The 19,194-nt window shown below is 43.3% G+C and overlaps 1 protein-coding gene across 3 annotated transcripts in view; it reads right to left on the bottom strand.

Moving 5' to 3' along the window:
• The window catches only part of NIBAN1 (niban apoptosis regulator 1), a 162,170-nt gene that overhangs the window by 7,039 nt on the left and 135,937 nt on the right, over positions 1–19,194 (bottom strand). For 2 of the 3 annotated variants that reach the window (XM_060131715.1, XM_060131733.1), the window contains 6 exons: positions 17,874–17,978; positions 17,412–17,574; positions 11,098–11,285; positions 7,753–7,914; positions 6,065–6,175; positions 3,599–3,706 (listed from right to left, as the gene is read on the bottom strand). In XM_060131715.1, the coding sequence (XP_059987698.1) occupies positions 3,599–3,706; positions 6,065–6,175; positions 7,753–7,914; positions 11,098–11,285; positions 17,412–17,574; positions 17,874–17,978 (837 nt within the window). The remainder of the gene's footprint in view (positions 1–3,598; positions 3,707–6,064; positions 6,176–7,752; positions 7,915–11,097; positions 11,286–17,411; positions 17,575–17,873; positions 17,979–19,194) is intronic. The other variant, XM_060131725.1, reaches the window with a different exon arrangement.

Here is a 19,194-nt window from a genome sequence, read left to right as displayed (position 1 = left end):
ATTTCCTCCCTCTTCTGCTTCTGCTATTTTTTTAAATGCCAAAAGTACTTTACTAAGGTATAAGTTATACTCAGAAAAATGCACACATTTTAAAAGTACAGCTCAATGATTTTAAATGTATAAATATACTCATGTAACCATAACCCAGATCAAGACAGAAAACACTTCCATCACCCTCATACCCTTTTCTAGTCCACACTCCTCCCACCCCAAGAGATAAGCACTGATCTTGTGTCTATCACAATAGATTAGTTTTTCTTGTTCTTTAAAATTATATAAATGGAATCCTGTATTCTTTTTTTGTGTGTTTTTTTGAGATTCATCCATGTTTCCACATGTGGCAGTAGCTCATTCCTTTTTATTGATAAATGGCACTCATATGGGTAAACTAAAATTGTTTATCTATACTCCTATTGATGGATATTGACTGTTATGAACATAACTGCTGTGAATATTCTTGTGCATGATTTTGTGGATTTAGGACTTATTTATCTTGAGTGTACACCTAGAAGTGAGATTGCTGGGTCCTAGAGTAGAGGTATGTTTAGCTCTCTTAGGATGGGACCCCTTTTCAGGTGTGGAGAATCTCTAGTCAAAGACTCTTCAGAAATGTTCTCCTCTTTCCCTCCAACGGGCCCTGGAACTCACTGATTCCATCTAAGGCAATCCAGGCATCATGCAAAATCCTTTAACACTTCCTGCTTTCCAAGAGTTTCCACATGGCTTGCCTGTTATTGGTATGAGGTCAAGTCGTGGATCAAAATGAACTAAATCATATCCTAGTGATTAACTCAGTAATCCTTGCACCTGATGGTGCTGGAGGAGGGCTCCTGACATCTGGTTCTCAGAGAGCCAGGGACTTAGCAGTGGGATTCAATGCCTTTTGCCTGGAGGGAGAAGATTTACAGCAGGTGATCAGAAGCCACCACATTCAGACAACTCTCAGTGCTAGGACTTGGGGTTCTGTAGCCCAGGACCAGATCACAGTGGGTAATAATGGGACCCCTTTATACCCGCCCTAGGGAAAGCCACAGGACTGAAGAGACATGAGCTTCCATGATCTCAAGAGGGTCTGTGGGACAGGACAGACACACAGAAAAGTGCCACATGGGAAGAGCATTGCCCAGGAACTGGACACTGCCCTGGACTAGCTGTGGGACCCTAGGTAAGCCAGGTCACTGCTCTGCACCTCTCTCTACCTCTGCAAAATGAGGGGCACAGGCTCATGTCTGCAACACCTTTCATCTCCCCATGTGGTCTTCCGCTCCTTAGTCCCCTGACTGTTATTCATCCCTCAGGACTGGGCGAAAACACGACTCTGGGAAGTCCTCTCTGTCCCCATAGGCAGAGTTGGGCACCCTCCTCTGAACTCTGCGATCACTCTTCCCCACAAGGCTTCTGCTGTGCTCATCACAAAGTCCACCGTGTACCTGTCTCTGTCTCCGGCCTCTAGGCTGTGAACCCCAGGACAGCAGGGACACTGTCCTGGCACAGCGCCTGGATCGTATTGGATACATATTTTATATATGTTTGCTGAATAAATAAACAGTAGACCTTTAAACTTTCAACCAGCTAAATAATCCTGCAGAGAGGAATCATTTCTAGGGGAACTTATTGTGATGCGTACAACTTTACAAAACAGGTCTTCTATACTGAATTGATCAAACTGTGACATATATTGAATTCCCTGGATCCACTAAATTGGAATCCCTGAGGGTGGGTCTGGGAGAATCAGAATTTAAAAAAGAATCTCCCCAGGCAATTCTAAGGTGCAGCTTGGGTTGAGTACCGCAGATCTTGGAAGCTGTGACTTAAAGAACCGAGGGAAACACACTTCAGTTAAATAAAGAATCCTTCTCTGAAGCAGATGCTCCCCTAATTTATTTATTCTGTAAATCCAGATGTTTTTAAATGTCTTGACCCTGATACAATAGCCTTCATTACTGAAAACGCTGGGCCTTTCTCTTGAAACCAGTCTCTCTTGATTAAAAATCACAAGAGCCTCTTACAGATTGGGTACAACTCTGCAGATTCCTGGAAAAAGGGGAGCAGACTGGAAGGGGGACTTTCCTTGCTCTTCTGCCCTCATGGGAGGATGTGGCTCCAGGCCCCCAGATTGCCTTTGGAATTGGAAAAGAAAACTCAGCAGAACATCTGCGTGCAGACATGTCCAAGGTGCACTGAGTCATCCTTTGGATGGCTGGACTGTTCTATCCACATCAGGCAAGAGTCAATCATATAGACAGATTCTTTACTGCCCTGATTTGATCAGATCCTTTTCTATGAAAGAAATATACCCTCAGAAAGGAGTGCCAGGTACTAGAAATGCCCATGGTTTTCTGAAGAAAAACAGCATTTACAGAATATAAAAATGACCAACGAAATTTCCGCAGTAAAATAACTCACGCAAAGGATTTTAATGTTCCAATGCTTGGAGACTCTCTAAGTTGCCAAAAAGCCCTTTTTAAATTCTAAAAAGCTCTTTATCGTTTGTGCCAAGAGGGAGCCGGCCTTGCAAATGTCCCAGCTCATAGATCATGTAGCAGTAGTAGAGGCAGTAGTAAATACCATTTTCTGAGTACATACCATGTTATCAGTGAGTGGGATCTAGGTTCACACTCTGGCGGTTCCCAGCTCTGTGACTTTGGGCCCATTCCTTAGCCCCTCAGGCTTCCTCATTTGTGCAATGAGGATATAAATAGTACCTCCCCATAGGGTTGTCATGAGTGTCGTGGAGACAACCCATACAAAGTGCCAAGCACATGCAAGCACTTATCAAATGTTCACTGTATCACCCTAGCCTTCTCAGTCTTAAGAAGGACACTGCAAAGTATTATAATCTCCATTGTCTTGACGAAATCTAGGCCAAGAGAGAGGAAAAGTGATCTGCCCGAGGCCCCAGAGCTCATACACAGAGGAGCTGGGACTTGAACCCAGGTCTTGACCCAGCCTTCACAGTTGGCTCATCCACGACCCTGCTCTACAGACTAAGTCACATCTTCACAATCATGGCTGTCACTGGTTGCCTAGTGTCCGTGGCAGCTTTAAATGGTTTCAGTTTCATTGATTTCAGTAAGCATACGTTACTGGATTTAACAGAACAGATAGCCTTCTGTAATCGTGTTACTTAAGGTCTCTTCATGGATGTAGAGGTCAAGTTTCAGAGGACACGTGAGTCACACCATAATAGTGTGGAGTCACACCATAACGAGGAAGCCCTGGTATCCTCAGGCATTCTATGGCAACCCTTAACGTGGCTCAAACTCTGATCATTACCCTTTGAGATTCTGTCTTGTCCAAGGGTCAGCAAATTCAGCCAGCTGCTTGTTTTTGTAAATAAAGTATTATAGGAACACAGACTGCCCGTTTGTTTATGTATCACCTATGGCTGCTTCGGTGCTACAACAGCAGAACTGAGTGATTGCAACAGAAACAGTATGGCCGGGAAGCCTAAAATATTTACTATCTGACTATTTATTGGAAAAGTTTGTTGACCCCTCCCTGGTCAAATACTGTGTGTAAGCACATCATGACCAAAAAAAATTGCTTGAACTTCATAGGCAACGACAGCAGGCTCTGGAGTAACCCATCCCCTTACTGGTTTGCACACGGACGCCAGTGCCTTCTGCACGGTGGGAAGTGTGATTTGAACCAGCGCCTCTTGAAATATCCTCTTCCGGATGGTGCTGCTGTCATAATCATATTGCTGTCAATACAGAGATAGAAACATAGGCTAAATAGCAACATTACAATCTGTTCACTTTTGCTTCAACAAAAAACTCAGCTACTCACTTCGTCTCCCTTTCCCCCCCTAATTCCTGAGGACCCTAGTGGTGTTCCAAGGTTTCAGAGATCTTTCTGTGCAATTCTCTCACACTCTAAGGAAAGGTTATGACTGCTAATGACCCATCTTACCCTCCCCTCTCACACATGTGGAAACTGAAGTAAGATAAAAAAAAAAAAACAGAGTGACTTCTGTGTTAGAAAGTTGAAGACAGAACTGGGGGATGAGTTATTATTTCACCACCCCTGTCCTGAGTTGGTCCATGGGAGTCATGATCATCTCCTTCCTTCACTCTACATCCTGAAAGCAGGATTGGTAGGTTGTAACGATTTCCACAAGGAAAGAGAGCATCTAGCTCACAGCTACATTAACACCATGGCATGTTAACCAAAGAGTGCAGTATCTGGAACTGGCAAGAGGATGATTCACTCTGTTCTACATGGAACATCCATACCTAGAGACCAGGGTTTGGTTTTATGTGTTGCTTTAAAGTGGGGAAGGCACAGACAAACTGGAGCATAGTCACAGGCATGTAAGCAGAATGGTCAGGCCAAATAAAGAATGGTTAGGGCTTCCCTGGTGGTGCAGTGCTTGAGAGTCCGCCTGCCGATGCAGGGGACACGGGTTCGTGCCCCGGTCCGGGAGGATCCCACATGCCACGGAGCGGCTGGGCCCGTGAGCCATGGCCGCTGAGCCTGTGCGTCCGGAGCCTGTGCTCCGCAACGGGAGAGGCCACAACAGTGAGAGGCCCGCGTACCGCAAAAAAAAAACAAAACAAAGAAGGGTTAAAGAGATTTATACTGGAGATAATAACTTGGGGCAAAATCATAGCTCTATTCAAACAACCAAAGGCTACCATGTGGAAGAAGGACACGAGCAAAGAGGGTAGAACTAGAATTACCAGTGGTGAGAACTTTGGCTTAGCATTAGGAAGTATGTTCTTGTAGATAAAAGTGTCCAGGAAAGAGATGGACTGTCCTGAGAGGTAAAAATTGTGTTGATGTGGCAGGTGGCATTGACATTGGGACTATCTTTTCTTTCTCAATGGCAGGTTCATTATTTTGTGTGTTACCGTGACAAATATTGCTTTTAATCTCAATGATTTGGTTGCCAGAGTTTCCTACTGCCTGTGAGGCATTAAGATCAGGTCTGAAATTCAGGGACCACCTCCTAGGCTCTGTGAGACTTTGATCTTCTGTTCCAAAGCCCTGCTTAGGGAAAGCAGGTAATAAAAAATTAGTGGACTAGGCTTAGGGATAGTTTTAGCTCTAAGCTCACCACGGACTAGCCTGTTGAGCTTACGTAAGTCATGTGATATCTTAGGAGGTCAGTTTCCTTATCTCTACAATGGAGACATATTCCAGTGATCTCACAAGTTCTTGTGAGGATCAAATGAAACAGGTTTTTTAAAAAAATTATCTTGGCTGTGTTGGGTCTTTGTTGTTGCACGCGGGCTTTCTCTAGTTGCAGCGAACGGGGCTACTCTTCATTGTGGTGCGTGGGCTTCTCATTGCAGTGACTTCTCTTGTTACAGAGCACGGGCTCTAGGTGCACGGGCTTCAGCAGTTGTGGCACGTGGGCTCAGTAGTTATGGCTCATGGGCTCTAGAGCACAGGCTCAGTAGTTGCGGTGCAGGGGTTTAGTTGCTCCGCAGCACGTGGGATCTTCCTGCGCCAGGGATCAAACCTGTGTCCCCCGCGTTGGATTCTTAACCACTGTGCCACCCGGGAAGTCCGGGTTGTTTTTAAAAAAGCTTAAAGATATGACCTATATATGTAAGTTCCTATTATTACAGCCATTTTAATATACACTTATGCATGAAGCACATTTAAAACAATTTCATAAAGCAGGTATCGTGATGGTTAATTTAAATAGGTTTTACTATACTGTAAACTCCTCGAAGAAAGAGGGTGTGCCTTGCCTATTTTTATATTCCATGCAATACCTATCACAATCCTTTGCTTATAGTGGATAGCCAATAAATATCAAGTCCACTTGCTATGCAAGTAAGCCTGGACACGTCACTTCTGGCTGAGGAAGTGACAATGATGCTGAGGACCTGTGGTCCCTAAAGTAGCCACTAGATGGCAGAATAGGCATGAAAGTCGTGGGGGAACTGCTGCTAGGTGATAGTCACGGGTGTCTCAGGGAGGAAAGAGAAGGGGAAAGATTTTTAAAAGGCGAGGCAAGTGAAACAGAGAACTTGGTATTTTCCACTTAACAAAACAAATGGGTCACATTCTTGCTTCATGCTTCCCACAAACGAGAGAACAATTTTACCTTTAAGACTCGGAGCTTAACCTTCTCAATGGCGACTGTGGTTTTGGAGGCCTCTCCTTGGAGATGTGGGGAAAGCAACTGCTCAAAAGTGAATACCGCATTCTCCATTAGCTAGAAACCAAAACCAACACAGAAACAGACCGCAGTTACAGGCTGGGATCACTACCCTCTCCAAGTCTACATCAACTTGGAGAGAAGGAGACGATGGCCACCAAAGATGGTCACTACCCTGTGGACGACCCAGGGCAACAGGTCCTCATCCCACTACATGGATTGTGAAATGCATAGGCCCATGGCCACAGTGGCATCAGTAAGAGGCTGGGAAGCTCACACACACATACCTATGCATGTATGTACACATGTATGTATCTTTTCTTCTCATCTCTTCTCCTTCCCCCCTTAACTGGGAAACCCAAGACCGTGGGGTTGAGGATATCATCATTTTCTGTGGTCATCCCCCTCCTATGTTCTCTGGTGCCTGTGGTCAGGGCTTAATGAAATGAGGTGGCCCTTTAGTTCTGCACCTCCACTTTCAGATGGATGTAAACCATGCCAGCACACCTCTCGCTCCATTTTCCAGCCTCCCACCCTACTTCTCTTCCTTTCTCTGCCAGGCTGGGAAGGGAGGCAGGGTCAGAGCTCAGTGGAGACCGTGGCTGACATGCTCGTGGGTTAGGGAACGGAAGTAGTTCAGATTTCTTATTCTCTGCACTTGTGCCTGTACCTGTTTCACCAGGGTCCGGCACTATCAAAGGGACTTCAGTCAAACCATTGACCAATTTTGTTCCTTGTCTGTCTTTAATCCCTCACAACTCAGAGGTTAGATAATAAAGTGTGCCACTTAATCCTGCCTATAACTTTTAAGAAGAAAAATCTCCTTTCTTCCCCAAGCCTGTGATCCGAAAGCATCCAACACAATACCTTTCTCTCAGCACTTTCAACGCTGTAGTGAATTTACCTAAGAATCTGTCTCACTATCAGCTCCCCAGAGTGGAATCTGTCACAGTGTCCAACCCACAGGAAGCTCCCTTTGAACATTTGTGAAGTAGAATTGTGCTCTTAACGGCTTCAATGATCACACCCTTCCTTCATTTAGAAAGTATTAGAATATGGAACGAGTTTGAGCTATCCACTCCTGCCCTGGAGAAAAAGTTCCTTGTGGGAAAAAAAGGAACCTATCAAGGAGACCCAAGAAATCCAAATTTAAAGCTCTGATTGACTGATTGATTGATTTACTTTTAACTAGGTTAGGGAATTGATTCAAGCCACTGGTTCTCCACCCTGGTTGCATATTAAAAGCAGTAGGGATGGGAGTGGAAGAAATTTTTTTTTAATTACCAAAAAGATAATATCAAAATCACTAGGAGTGTGGCCTAGACATCAGTATTTCTTAAAAGCTCCCAGATGATTCTAATCTGCAGCCAACATTAATAGCACTGATTTGACAAATCAAGTAATTATCGATTAATGCTACTTTATTTCCCTGAGATATCTCTTCTTTCTGATGCTCATCAACATGGAAGAAAGATGAGCCAGCTGGAAGAGCACAAAATATGTCCTCAGTCAACATGGTGACTAAAGAAATGGGCCTCATTTCCCTGAGCTACACTAGTACACCTGTCTCATTTGCTGCACTTGTTTCTCTGCTCCCCCATCCTCATCCACGTGGATGACCTCACCGCCCCTACCTCTTGCATGTAGTTCTGCGTCCTCTGGACCACCAGATCGATGTGGGGGAATCTGAAGCGGCTCTTGAGATCCTGCAGGTGCTCCTGAAGCAGGTTGACTTTACTATAACAAGGTTCCATCTTCACGGAATCCAATGGAAGATTCATAAGCCGGTCTAGATGCTGCATTTCGGTGAAGGGAAAAATTACACACCTTCAGACTTAGGAACTATATTACACGACTATTACATATTACATAAGTTCTAAACAATCACACATGTTATTAGACTGAATCACTTCTCAGATCACTGTATCTGTGACATCTTCATTGTCTTATGTCCGTTCTTGGATGGGTTCCTAGGGCAGCTCTATTGCTACGATAGAGATTGGTAGAAGAACCAACTGGACGATGGAAGCTCCCAGGGCTGCGTTCAGTGGGGCTCAGTCTTGGCAAGCTCTTGATGGACTCCAAGTACCCACTACCAGAGCTCAAGAGTTCAGGAAGGCTCTTTGGCACATGGAACTGCTGTGGGCTCACAAGCCTCCACAGCCTTCTTTAATGAGTGACCTCCCTCTCAGAAAATCCCAGGGAGTTCAGGATGCCCCCTGGACTCTAAGAGTAAAGCCAGAGTCCTCACAGTTCTCTGAGGCTCTGTCAGTGCCCAAGGGCTTCCTTCTGCTAGTGGATGGGAAGGTGGGTGAGATAGGAAGAGGCCTAGGCTAGAAGAGGTATCCAGTTTTAAAACCTGAGGTCCCCCCTCCTCTAGTTTGTACACGTGATAACTTGATCGATGAGGCCATACGACTTCCAGCAAGAGGAGAGCAACTGACCTCATCCACTAAGGACCTCAAGTATTATCAACATAGTCTTACACTATGAGTGTTTTTGCCAACAGAATGCATCTTATTTTCCAAGCTTATTTAAAAGTAATTTAAAAAATTGAATGTTGGAGATCTAGAATAAACAGGAGAGTGGGTGGAGAAAGAGAAGACAGAAAGAAAGGTGCTGAAAATGGAGGCCTACGGAGAACTGGGGAGTAACACAGTAACAGGGTGATTGTGAATAATACAGGATGTGCTGTCTGAGTTTCAGGTCACAGAAAAGAGATAAATCTAGAGTTCTAGATTTCTCTAAACAAGAATTTAACAAGGGGACTTCCCTGGTGGCTCAGTGGTTAAAAATACGCCTGCCAATGCAGGGGACACGCCACGACTACTAAGCCTGCGTTCTACAGCCTGCGCTCCACAACTACTGAGCTTGCATGCCACAACTACTGAAGCCCATGCGCCTAAAGCCCGTGCTCTGCAACGAAGAGTAGCCCCTGCTCACCGCAACTAGAGAAAGCCCACGTGCAGCAACGAAGACCCAACACAGCCAAAATTAAATATCAATTAATTAATTAATTAAAAAAGATACAGAAACTTGGTTATTTATAAGAAAAAAAAAGAATTTAACAAGGGCCCACTTTCATTGTGCTTGTAAAAGGAAAATATTACTCCCTTTAAGAAGTGAGTTCTGGGGCTTCCCTGGTGGCGCAGTGGTTGGGAGTCTGCCTGCCGATGCAGGGGACACAGGTTTGTGGCCCGGTCCGGGAAGATCCCACATGCCGCGGAGCGGCTGAGCCCGTGAGCCATGGCCGCTGGGCCTGTGCGTCCGGAGCCTGTGCTCCGTGACAGGGGAGGCCACAACAGTGAGAGGCCCGCATACCGCAAAAAAAAAAAAAAAAAGTGAGTTCTGGAGAACCTCACTGAAGTAGAATTAATGACCAAAAGCATGCTGTCAAACTTGCCCCTTGACATATAATTTGTAATGTGTCTATTTTTTTAAATATCATTAAACAGACAGGAGAGGAAAAATCAATCGGTTACCACTTTGCTCCTGTAAGATTGGCAGAAGTTAAACAAGTGATTCCCTAATGCTGACGGGAATATAAAGGAGAAAGTCCTCTGCCATGTACAATTGGTAGAATTGTAAAATTTTAATTCTTTTTTTGGGAAGCAAATGGAAACATCAGTTAACATGAGAAATATTCCTACCTTTCAACCTAGCAATCCTGTCCTAGGCATCTATTCCATAGAAATAAAAGCATCAAAGTAAATGAATATATATACCAAGATTATTTATTGCAGCTTTGTTCATGGTGCTAGCAACATTTGGATGATTGACTAAATCATGGTGTATTCATACATGAAATATTATGCGGTTATTACAAAAAATGATTTAGAGCTAGAACAGTTAACTTAAAAATTGTTTCATGAGGTATTTTTAAATGAGAAAACTGAAAAGCAGAGCAGTACATATAATATAATCCCATTTTTCTAAGAGCAAACTACCTAAAAAAACATAGCCTACAAAATGTGTGTGTTTTATAGGCTATATGAGCATGGAGAAAAGCACAGAATAGCATATGCTAAGCTGTTAACACTAGTTGCTTGAGTGGAAGGAGGGGATATGGGGGGAGGTGGGAGAGTAAAGTTAAGTTCAAAAAAAGGTTACAATAAGAAACCTCAAAATATTTACAAATGATCTTGTTTATATACAATTTTGTGTATGTATGCATTAAAAAAGAAAAGAAAGGGAAAGAAACAGAGGTGTCTGGTTTTATCCACTGACTTGTAGGGATGTCTATCGTGATATGGCAAGTGTAAAACAAAGCTGCCCAGTTATGTCTGTCAGTGATTCTCAAATTTTAGGATACATCAGGTCCTCTGGAGGTCTTGTTAAAACAGACTGCTGGGCCCTACCCCAGAGTTTCTGATCTGGTAAATCATCAGTGGGGCAGCCATATGATGATGATGATGCTGGTCCAAGGACCATACTCTGAGAAACACTGGTTTTTATCATGAGTCCATACTTTTGGAAGCAGACAAACCAACAAACAGAATTTATATAAATGAGGATATACGTGTATATATTTGTATGAACAGGGGAGAAGCAGGTGAAAACACATACTAAGCTATTTATATTAGTTAATTCAGGGAGTTGGAAGTGGAGAGGGCTTAGGAGTTGGGGGTGGACTAAAATTAGGTGGGTATGGGTGATGGTGATTCATTTTGCCTTTATATAAGTATTTTTGTATACTGTTTACCTTATACAAGCATGTTATTATTTTTGCAACTTGAAAACCATTAATAAAGGAAAGCAGGTAGATAGATGGATGAATGAATAATGTGTTTGAATGAATCGCAGAAAGGCTAGATGAATAGATGGAAGGGGAGCTGAATGGAAGGAAGGAAAGAAGGAAGGAAGGGAGAGAGGGAGGGAGGGAGAGAGGGAGGAAAGAATGAATGAATGCAGATAAAGACCCACAAAAAGGCAGTCCCAGGCAGACAATTCACACTCCACTCCCTGGCTTCGTATCCTACCTCCTTTAGCTGGGCACTGTCTTTGGTGGTCTGAAAGTTCTGGTTAAGTTCATCCACTTCTTTTTCAAAGAGTGAGCGTACTTCACTGAATCCTGAGCTCACCGGTCCCATGAGCTCCTCCAGAATGGATGCCAGGAATGGTTGCACACTCTCTGCACAACTTCTCTCTGCTGGCTGAGCCACCATCGCTGAGGTAGGAAATAGTCAGAAAACTGTGAGTGATGGCAAAATTGGATTCAGAGGCACTGGAGCGGGGCCGGGCTGGACAGTGCCCCACAGAGCCCTTTAACAGCCAAGGCAAGCTCAAATGGGCAAGACAGACCAACACAGCGAGTCCTATGCCAGCACTCACTAGAATGGAAAACCATCAAAGAGAATCTCTCTTCGAGAATTGGAACAAGGAGAATCTCTCCCCTCCCCAAGATTACCTCTCCCCTGGGATGAAATGCATTTTTCTGCTTGGTCCCTATGAATATATAATGCCTATTACAAAAAAAAGAAGATGCCAATGACCCATGTATTTCCTATCAATCATCATCATTATAAATTCATAGTTTGTCTTCTAAAAACACAATTTATTAGGTTTTAATTCATTTTTCTAAGCGTTAACCAGTCGATATAATTCAATTCCCCTCCCTGCTTCTCCAGGGCCTTTTTAAAAGCTCAAGTACCATCTTTTTGTGGGGCAAATGGAAACAAATTCTAACTGGTTTGCCACCCCGCCTCCCATCCCCACCCCCAATTTTAAAACACACGCTATTTTTTCTGATAATCAAGGATGACATGCTTAGTGACAGAAACATAAAGAGTACAGAAAATCATAAAGAGGGATTAAAAAAAAAATGTAACCATACTCTTACTTCCCAGAGGAAATACTGCCGTTTGATTGATTGACTTATTTATTTATTTATTTTTTTCAACATCTTTATTGGAGTATAATTGCTTTACAATGGTGTTTCTGCTTTATAACAAAGTGAATCAGTTATGCATATACGTATGTTCCCATATCTCTTCCCTCCTGCGTCTCCCTCCCTCCCACCTTCCCTATCCCACCCCTCTAGGTGGTCACAAAGCACGGAACTGATCTCCCTGTGCTATGCACTGCTTCCTACTAGCTATCTACCTTACGTTTGGTAGTGTATATATGTCCATGCCACTCTCTCACTTTGTCACAGCTTACCCTTCCCCCTCCCCATATCCTCAAGTCCATTCTCTAGTAGGTCTGTGTCTTTATTCCCATCTTGTCTCTAGGTTCTTCAAGACATTTTTTTTTCTTAGATTCCATATATATGTGTTAGCATACGGTATTTGTCTTTCTCTTTCTGACTTACTTCATTCTGTATGACAGACTCTAGGTCCATCCACCTCACTGCAAATAACTCAATTTCCTTTCTTTTTATGGCTGAGTAATATTCCATTGTATATATGTGCCACATCTTCTTTATCCATTCATCTGTTGATGGACACTTAGCTTGCTTCCATGTCCTGGCTATTGTAAATAGAGCTGCAATGAACATTGTGGTACATGACTCTTTTTGAATTATGGTTTTCTCAGGGTATATGCCCAGTAGTGGGATTGCTGGGTGGTATGGTAGTTCTATTTTTAGTTTTTTAAGGAACCTCCATACTGTTCTCCATAGTGGCTGTACCAATTCACATTCCCAGCAGCAGTGCAAGAGTGTTCCCTTTTCTCCACACCCTCTCCAGCATTTATTCTTTGTAGATTTTTTGATGATGGCCATTCTGACTGGTGTGAGATGATATTTCATTGCAGTTTTGATTTGCATTTCTCTAATGATTAATGATGTTGAGCATCCTTTCATGTGTTTGTTGGCAGTCTGTATATCTTCTTTGGAGAAATGTCTATTTAGGTCTTCTGCCCATTTTTGGATTGGGTTGTTTGTTTTTTTTGTTATTGCACTGCATGAGCTGCTTGTAAATTTTGGAAATTAACCCTTTGTCAGTTGCTTCATTTGCAAATATTTTCTCCCATTCTGAGGGTTGTCTTTTGGTCTTGTTTATGGTTTCCTTTGCTGTGCAAAAGCTTTGAAGTTTCATTAGGTCCCATTTGTTTATTTTTGTTTTTATTTCCATTTCTCTAGAAGGTGGGTCAAAAAGAGAAGCGTAGTAAAGATCCCGATTCAGTAAGTCTGGATACGACATGGAAATCTGCATTTATTTTTAAGTGCTAAGGTGATTCTCACGATTAACCAGGTTTAGAAGCAGCAATGCAGTAAAGGAAGTTTGAGTTGGAAGAGGCTTGAGCTCACTCTGTGGATGGAAGTCTAGCTTTGCGGAACTCTTTAAGTCACCTAACCTCATACAGGATCAAAGAAGTACAAACTCATCTCAGTGTCCAGGCCCTCATTTTACAGATGTGAAAAAGGGGGCCTGGAGATGTTAGCTGATTCAACCAAGGTCACACCCTAATTTTCAGATCCAGAATTATAATTCAAATATATTTGTTTATTTTTATTGGCAAATAACTTGCTTATCGTGAGACAAATGGCCACATTCTTATTTCAATTTGCAGAAATATTTCACACAGTTACAGAGGGTCAGACTGCCTCTTACTCTGAGAATCTGAGATGACCAATACTATTGATACTATGAGTAACTCACAAATATTTGAGATATAAAATATTAACCAGGTCATACAATTACTAGGGAAAAACCCCTTTCTATTGTATGATTCAAATATGAAACAATCTATGACTCCTAAAAATAACTTACTTGATACCAAAATGCAAAATCGTTTGCCAGGAAGATAAATGAATTATTTATAAATTAACTCTGAGAGAAGAACTATTTGAAAAGTGTCTAATTGAAATTTCAGAATAATCACGAACATGGGTAATATACATAAAAGATTTAGCAACTGGCTGATGTCCGCTGCTGCATGGGGGCAGAGAGAGGCACAGGGAGGGGTCGTGGAAGGCCATGCTCCTCTCTGCTTGATCCCCCCTTGCCTATGTACCACCATGTGCTCCAGCCCCCTCTCTGTGCCTTTATTCAGTGTTCCTTTCACCTGTGCCTTCCTTCCTCCACCTCTGCTTGTAAACATCCTACTCACCTCTTCAAGGCCAAGTTTTTTTTGTTTTTTTTTTTGCCGGTACGCAGGCCTCTCACTGTTGTGGCCTCTCCCGTTGTGGAGCACAGGCTCCGGATGCGCAGGCCCAGCGGCCATGGCTCACGGGCCCAGCCGCTCTGCGGCATGTGGGATCCTCCTGGACCAGGGCACGAACCCGTGTCCCCTGCATCGGCAGGCGGACTCTCAACCACTGTGCCACCAGGGAAGCCCTCAAGGCCAAGTTTAAATTTCACCTACTCAGGACAGCCTAATGCCCGGAACCACCACCCAGCTTCCTGAACTATGGTCTGCTGGTGTTTCCTTAATGATCAAATAAATTTTACATCCCACACAGGTATGCTCTGCTATTTTTCAAGGATGCAGAGATGCTGCTGTAATGATTCATGTATGATTCATTCATGATTCTGTAATGATTCATGTATGATTCAAGAGCTATACATTAATTCAGTTGAGCAGAGTGATTAAGAGAGAAAATGCTGGGGCTGGGGGCTGGGTTTGTTCTGACTGTCACACTCTACCTTTGGAATCTCAGGCAAATTACTTAATCTCTACCTCAGTTTTCTCATCTGTAAAATGGGGATCATGAGAGTAATTACTCTGAGGGTTATGGTGAGGATTAAATGAGTTCACTGTGTTCAAAGTGCTCAGAACCCTATGTGACCCTCTGGAAGTACTCAGTAACTGTTAGCTTTTACTATACCTGTTAGCATTACCATTCTTTCCCATCAACTGACACTAAAACAGTACTCTCATTGTGAGGAGCCCACATGGTTTTTTGAAGTCAAAATGGTTCCTGCTTAGGAACCGCTGTGCTCTCTGTTCTTGTCTCTTTCATGGCATTTATAATATTTTTCCTTCTCTTTCAGTATCTGTGACATGCTTTTTATCCTCTTCTACTTGTAAAATCATGTCGTCTTCTTTGACTCTTCAAAGACCTTGTATTCAGCAGGAGCAGAATAAATGCTTATTAAATGAGTCGGTATTTGTGGGGCAGAACTTAAGCCAGTTGCTTCACTCTCAAGAGTCATACGGGAAGAAATGGAGAGATTGCTACTTTAATACTCCCAAAGTTTTTTTCTTGAAATCCAAAGTCCTTTATCAATGCAGGCTGATGTGCAGTTTCTTGTTTTAAAGGGAGAGAACCAGAGGCCTGGTTACAATGTGTTTCTGATATTCCGTTTTAAAAAGACCTGATCACGATTTCCTTTCAAGGCTTCCTTTAGGAAACAAACACTAGTCCAGGGCAGAATATTTTTCCATTTTATGTGAAATATACTGGAGCCATAGAGATTTAGGCAAGAGAGAAAGAGAGACCGGTTTAATTCAGGCCATGAGAATGGCCACTGTTAGGCTCAGCTCAGCTCCAGACAAACAGAATGTATCCGGGCACAGGAGTTGGGTGTTGGCAGTTTTAAGCTGTATAAAGCATTTCAATATACAGTCAACTTAATTTATATCTGGCTTTTGAAGGCATCACCTGAACGGATAAACAACAGATTCAGACACACACTCCTTTGCTCTAGTTATGCCTCCTCCAACCTCCTCTCAGGAGGACCTGTTAGAAGAGCCTGGAGCGAGCTGGGCTGCAGTATGAACAGGGCCTGAAGTGCAGAGGATAACCCACCAAGCAGAAAATCCCATTAGGTTCTAAGTCTCTTGAGCACAGGAACTGGGTCTTCCCTGTTCACTGCTAAAGCTCCATCGCCTTGCTCAGAAAGCACTTAGTGACTATATTTTGAATGAACGAGTGAGTGAATAATTTGAAAGCTGACTATCTAAGAAGATTGCTGATAAACCATCGCAGATGAGCCGGCGTGCTTCCCCTCTGAAATGATGTTCAGTGTGGTGTGCTTTTTGGGATGTAGGAATGCAGAACCATAGAATTTTATCCTGTAGGATTCCTCAGAGGTCATCTAAGCTCTCTTGTGTGGAAACACGCACACTTCTTTCTTTCAAGGGCCAGATACTGCACGTTTTCAGCTTTGCCGTCCCTAAGGTCTCAGTTCCAACGACTCAACGGTGCCTTTGTAGCATGAAAGCAGCCTCAGCCAATACACAAACGAGTGGGCACAGCTGTCTTCCAAGAAAATGCTATTTACAAAAATAGGCGGCAGGCCAGCTTTGGCCCAAGGGCCAGTTGGCTGACCCCAATCTCATAGGCCCTCCCATGTGATTTCAGAGGAGGATGCTGAGGCACATAGAAGTCGAGGGACCTCCCTGAGCACACAGGACCATCTACCATTAGAGCTGGGACTATAGACGGTTCCCTACTTAGGATGGTTTGACTTACCGATTTTTCAAGTTTACAGTGGTGTGAAAGCAATAGGCGTTCAGCAGGAACTGTACCTCACATTTTGAATTTTGATCTTTTCTGGGGCTAGTGATAAGCAGTAAGATTCTCTCTCATGATGCTGGGCCGTGTCAGCAGCCGCAATTCCCCATCAGCCACCGCATCACGAGGGTAAACAACCGATACACTGACAACCATTCTGTACCCAGACAACCTTCTGTTTTTCATCTTTGGTACAGTATTCAATAAATTAAGCGAGATATTCAATACTTAATTATAAAAGAGACTTTGTGTTAGATGATTTTTCCCAACTGTAGGCTAATATAAGTGTTCTGAGCATGTTTAAGGTAACTATGCTAAGCTATGGTATTTGGTAGGTTAGATGTACTAACGCATTTTCAACTTACGATAGGTTTATTGGCATGTAACCCCATCATAAGTGGAGGAAGATCTGTAGGATCCAGATTTATTGACTCTAACCCCAAGGTTTTTTTCTTGTTAAAGGAAAATCCATTATTCACTGATTCATATTCACTGTGAGTCTGCATATACCAGCCATGGTACTAGGCACTGGGAATACCTGAGTGAACCAGGGCAGCATGGCCCTGCTCTTCGAGAGCTTACAGCAGGGAGAGGGCAGGAGCAGAGCCATTACAATTTGGTATGAGAAGTGCTACAACGGGAGAGGTGCAGGATCAGGATACACAGGCACCACTACAAGGCAAGCAGCAACGTTTCCTCCACCCTGTGTCCTTGACGTTTCCATGCGGAGGCCCTTCAGAGCACCATCAGTACGCTCCTATTTCAAGTGTTATCATCTCCTTCCAAGTCCCTCCTGTAATTCTCCTCTAAAACTAGGAATTCTCACTATGTGATGGAGCCTTAGATACACAGTTTATCTAGTTTGTAGGAGCATGGATTATCTCCACTGACCTTTGATCTTTCCAATTAAAAAGTTCTTTGAGTTCACAATCTGATCCATGTCTGAACGGATGGTGCCTTCCAGGCCTTTTGTCAGAGCCCTGCATTCCTCCTTCAGTGCACTTAACCCTTCTGAAACTTGATGCCGAACCAGGTTGTAGGCCTCTTCGAGGAGCTGCAACAGAGAACAACACAGAAATTGGGGCTCTGTCGTGCGTCAGCACCTGAGGGAGTCAAGTAGAGGCGGGTGGGTTAATCGCAGACAATCGCAACATAAACAAAACTGCACACACATTCTAATTTGTCTTTCAAAGTTTGAGTCTGTTTGGGTTAGTCCTCGTGTAAGTGAGACTGAGCAGACTGGGCAGTTCTCCACCCAGGGAAGGAATTACGTATTTAAAAAAAAACTAAAAAGAGAAGGGAAAGGCATGTTCATTTTGAGTAGCACAGCTGCAGGGCAAAATCATCGCTTACACCGAACCAGGCCCTCTTTCTGTCGTTCTTCTTCCCCTTCATTTTAGGCAGGATGTCTGTCTGAAGGGTTGGCATGAGCTCCTCCATCACCAGGTTACTCAGGATCTGTCAAGAGGAGGAGAGCCTCAGAGCTGGTTTAGTCGGTGACGCCTAAATCTCAGCATCAGGCTAACTGAAGGTGTCATGACCGGCCAACCCCGTCCTGGCTACATAAGATTGTCCTGCGCTACGTGATATCTGTTAGGTTAATAGTTTAACTCTGGGTCTGAGGCCACAGAAATCTCTAGGAAGACAATCCTAGACGGTAAACGTTCTTAAATATCTGCAAGGAACAGTCACGCCTGTTGACATTTTCCCATTGGAAAGGACAAATTCCTCAATTCAAACTTCTACTAGTCAAACTAGAAGAATCTAGCCCGTTTAGGATAAGAGGGGGAACTTCCATTATAGATAAGGGTATCCTTAGCAAAATTGTGAAGGGGGTTAGGCTTGGTTTTGGTGGCTTGAGTTCTTGTCTGTATCCCCTGAGACCGTCGTTTCCCCTGGAGCTTTCTTGGGATCTAAGTGTCTTCATGCTCTTTGTCTCTACTGCACCCTGAATCCCACCTCCATCTTCTTTAAAGTTTAGAAAAAGAAGGGGATAACAAATACTTTGGAACAACTGGACATTGGTGGGATGAGTAGAATATGGGGGAGGCTTGTCTACAGTTTTCAGGGTGTTTTTAAAAAAATATTGCTCCCAAGTCTTTCCTAAAATGCTGAGGTGAAGCAGCATTTTTGAGGAGTTTAAGAGGAACTTGACATGTGCAAACTCCATAGAAATCAGCAAGTCCAAACATTAGGTTCAAGTACATCATCAATAATTCATGACCCTCATCTTGCCCAGTGGAGCAAATTCTTGTTTGGAACACATCTGCCCAAGAGTGATGGAAGTGTTGGCATGGGGAGAGTGAGCTGAGAGAGTAAGGACACTGAAGCCAGAACTTCAAATCAATGGGAAATATTGTCTTAGTTTAAAAGTATTAAATTCAATAATCATAATAATTGTCCAAATTTATCCTTTTGCAGAGATTGGCTTGAATCTGATCATGAGTGTGAAAGGGATTTGAAAGATGAAAATGTTATACCGTCCAAAGAAAAAGAACATTCCATCTGGGTGGGCTTATAGTTTTCTTTTAGTGTTTCCCATACAATGCTCCAAGAAATTTGGTTCTATTTTATAACTTAAGGGATTGGAAAGGAAATATGTCTGGAAAAAAAAGGAGGGGGATGGGAGTGCGTTGAAAGCAGGGGGAGGGGGTTGGTGATGAGGGAATAGCTC

Source organism: Lagenorhynchus albirostris, chromosome 2, assembly GCF_949774975.1.
Source record: "Lagenorhynchus albirostris chromosome 2, mLagAlb1.1, whole genome shotgun sequence".
In the NCBI taxonomy this organism is placed as follows: Eukaryota; Metazoa; Chordata; class Mammalia; order Artiodactyla; family Delphinidae; genus Lagenorhynchus; species Lagenorhynchus albirostris.
The sequence above is the reverse complement of the archived record's forward strand: the minus strand, read 5'-3'. Positions and strand labels throughout refer to the sequence as shown.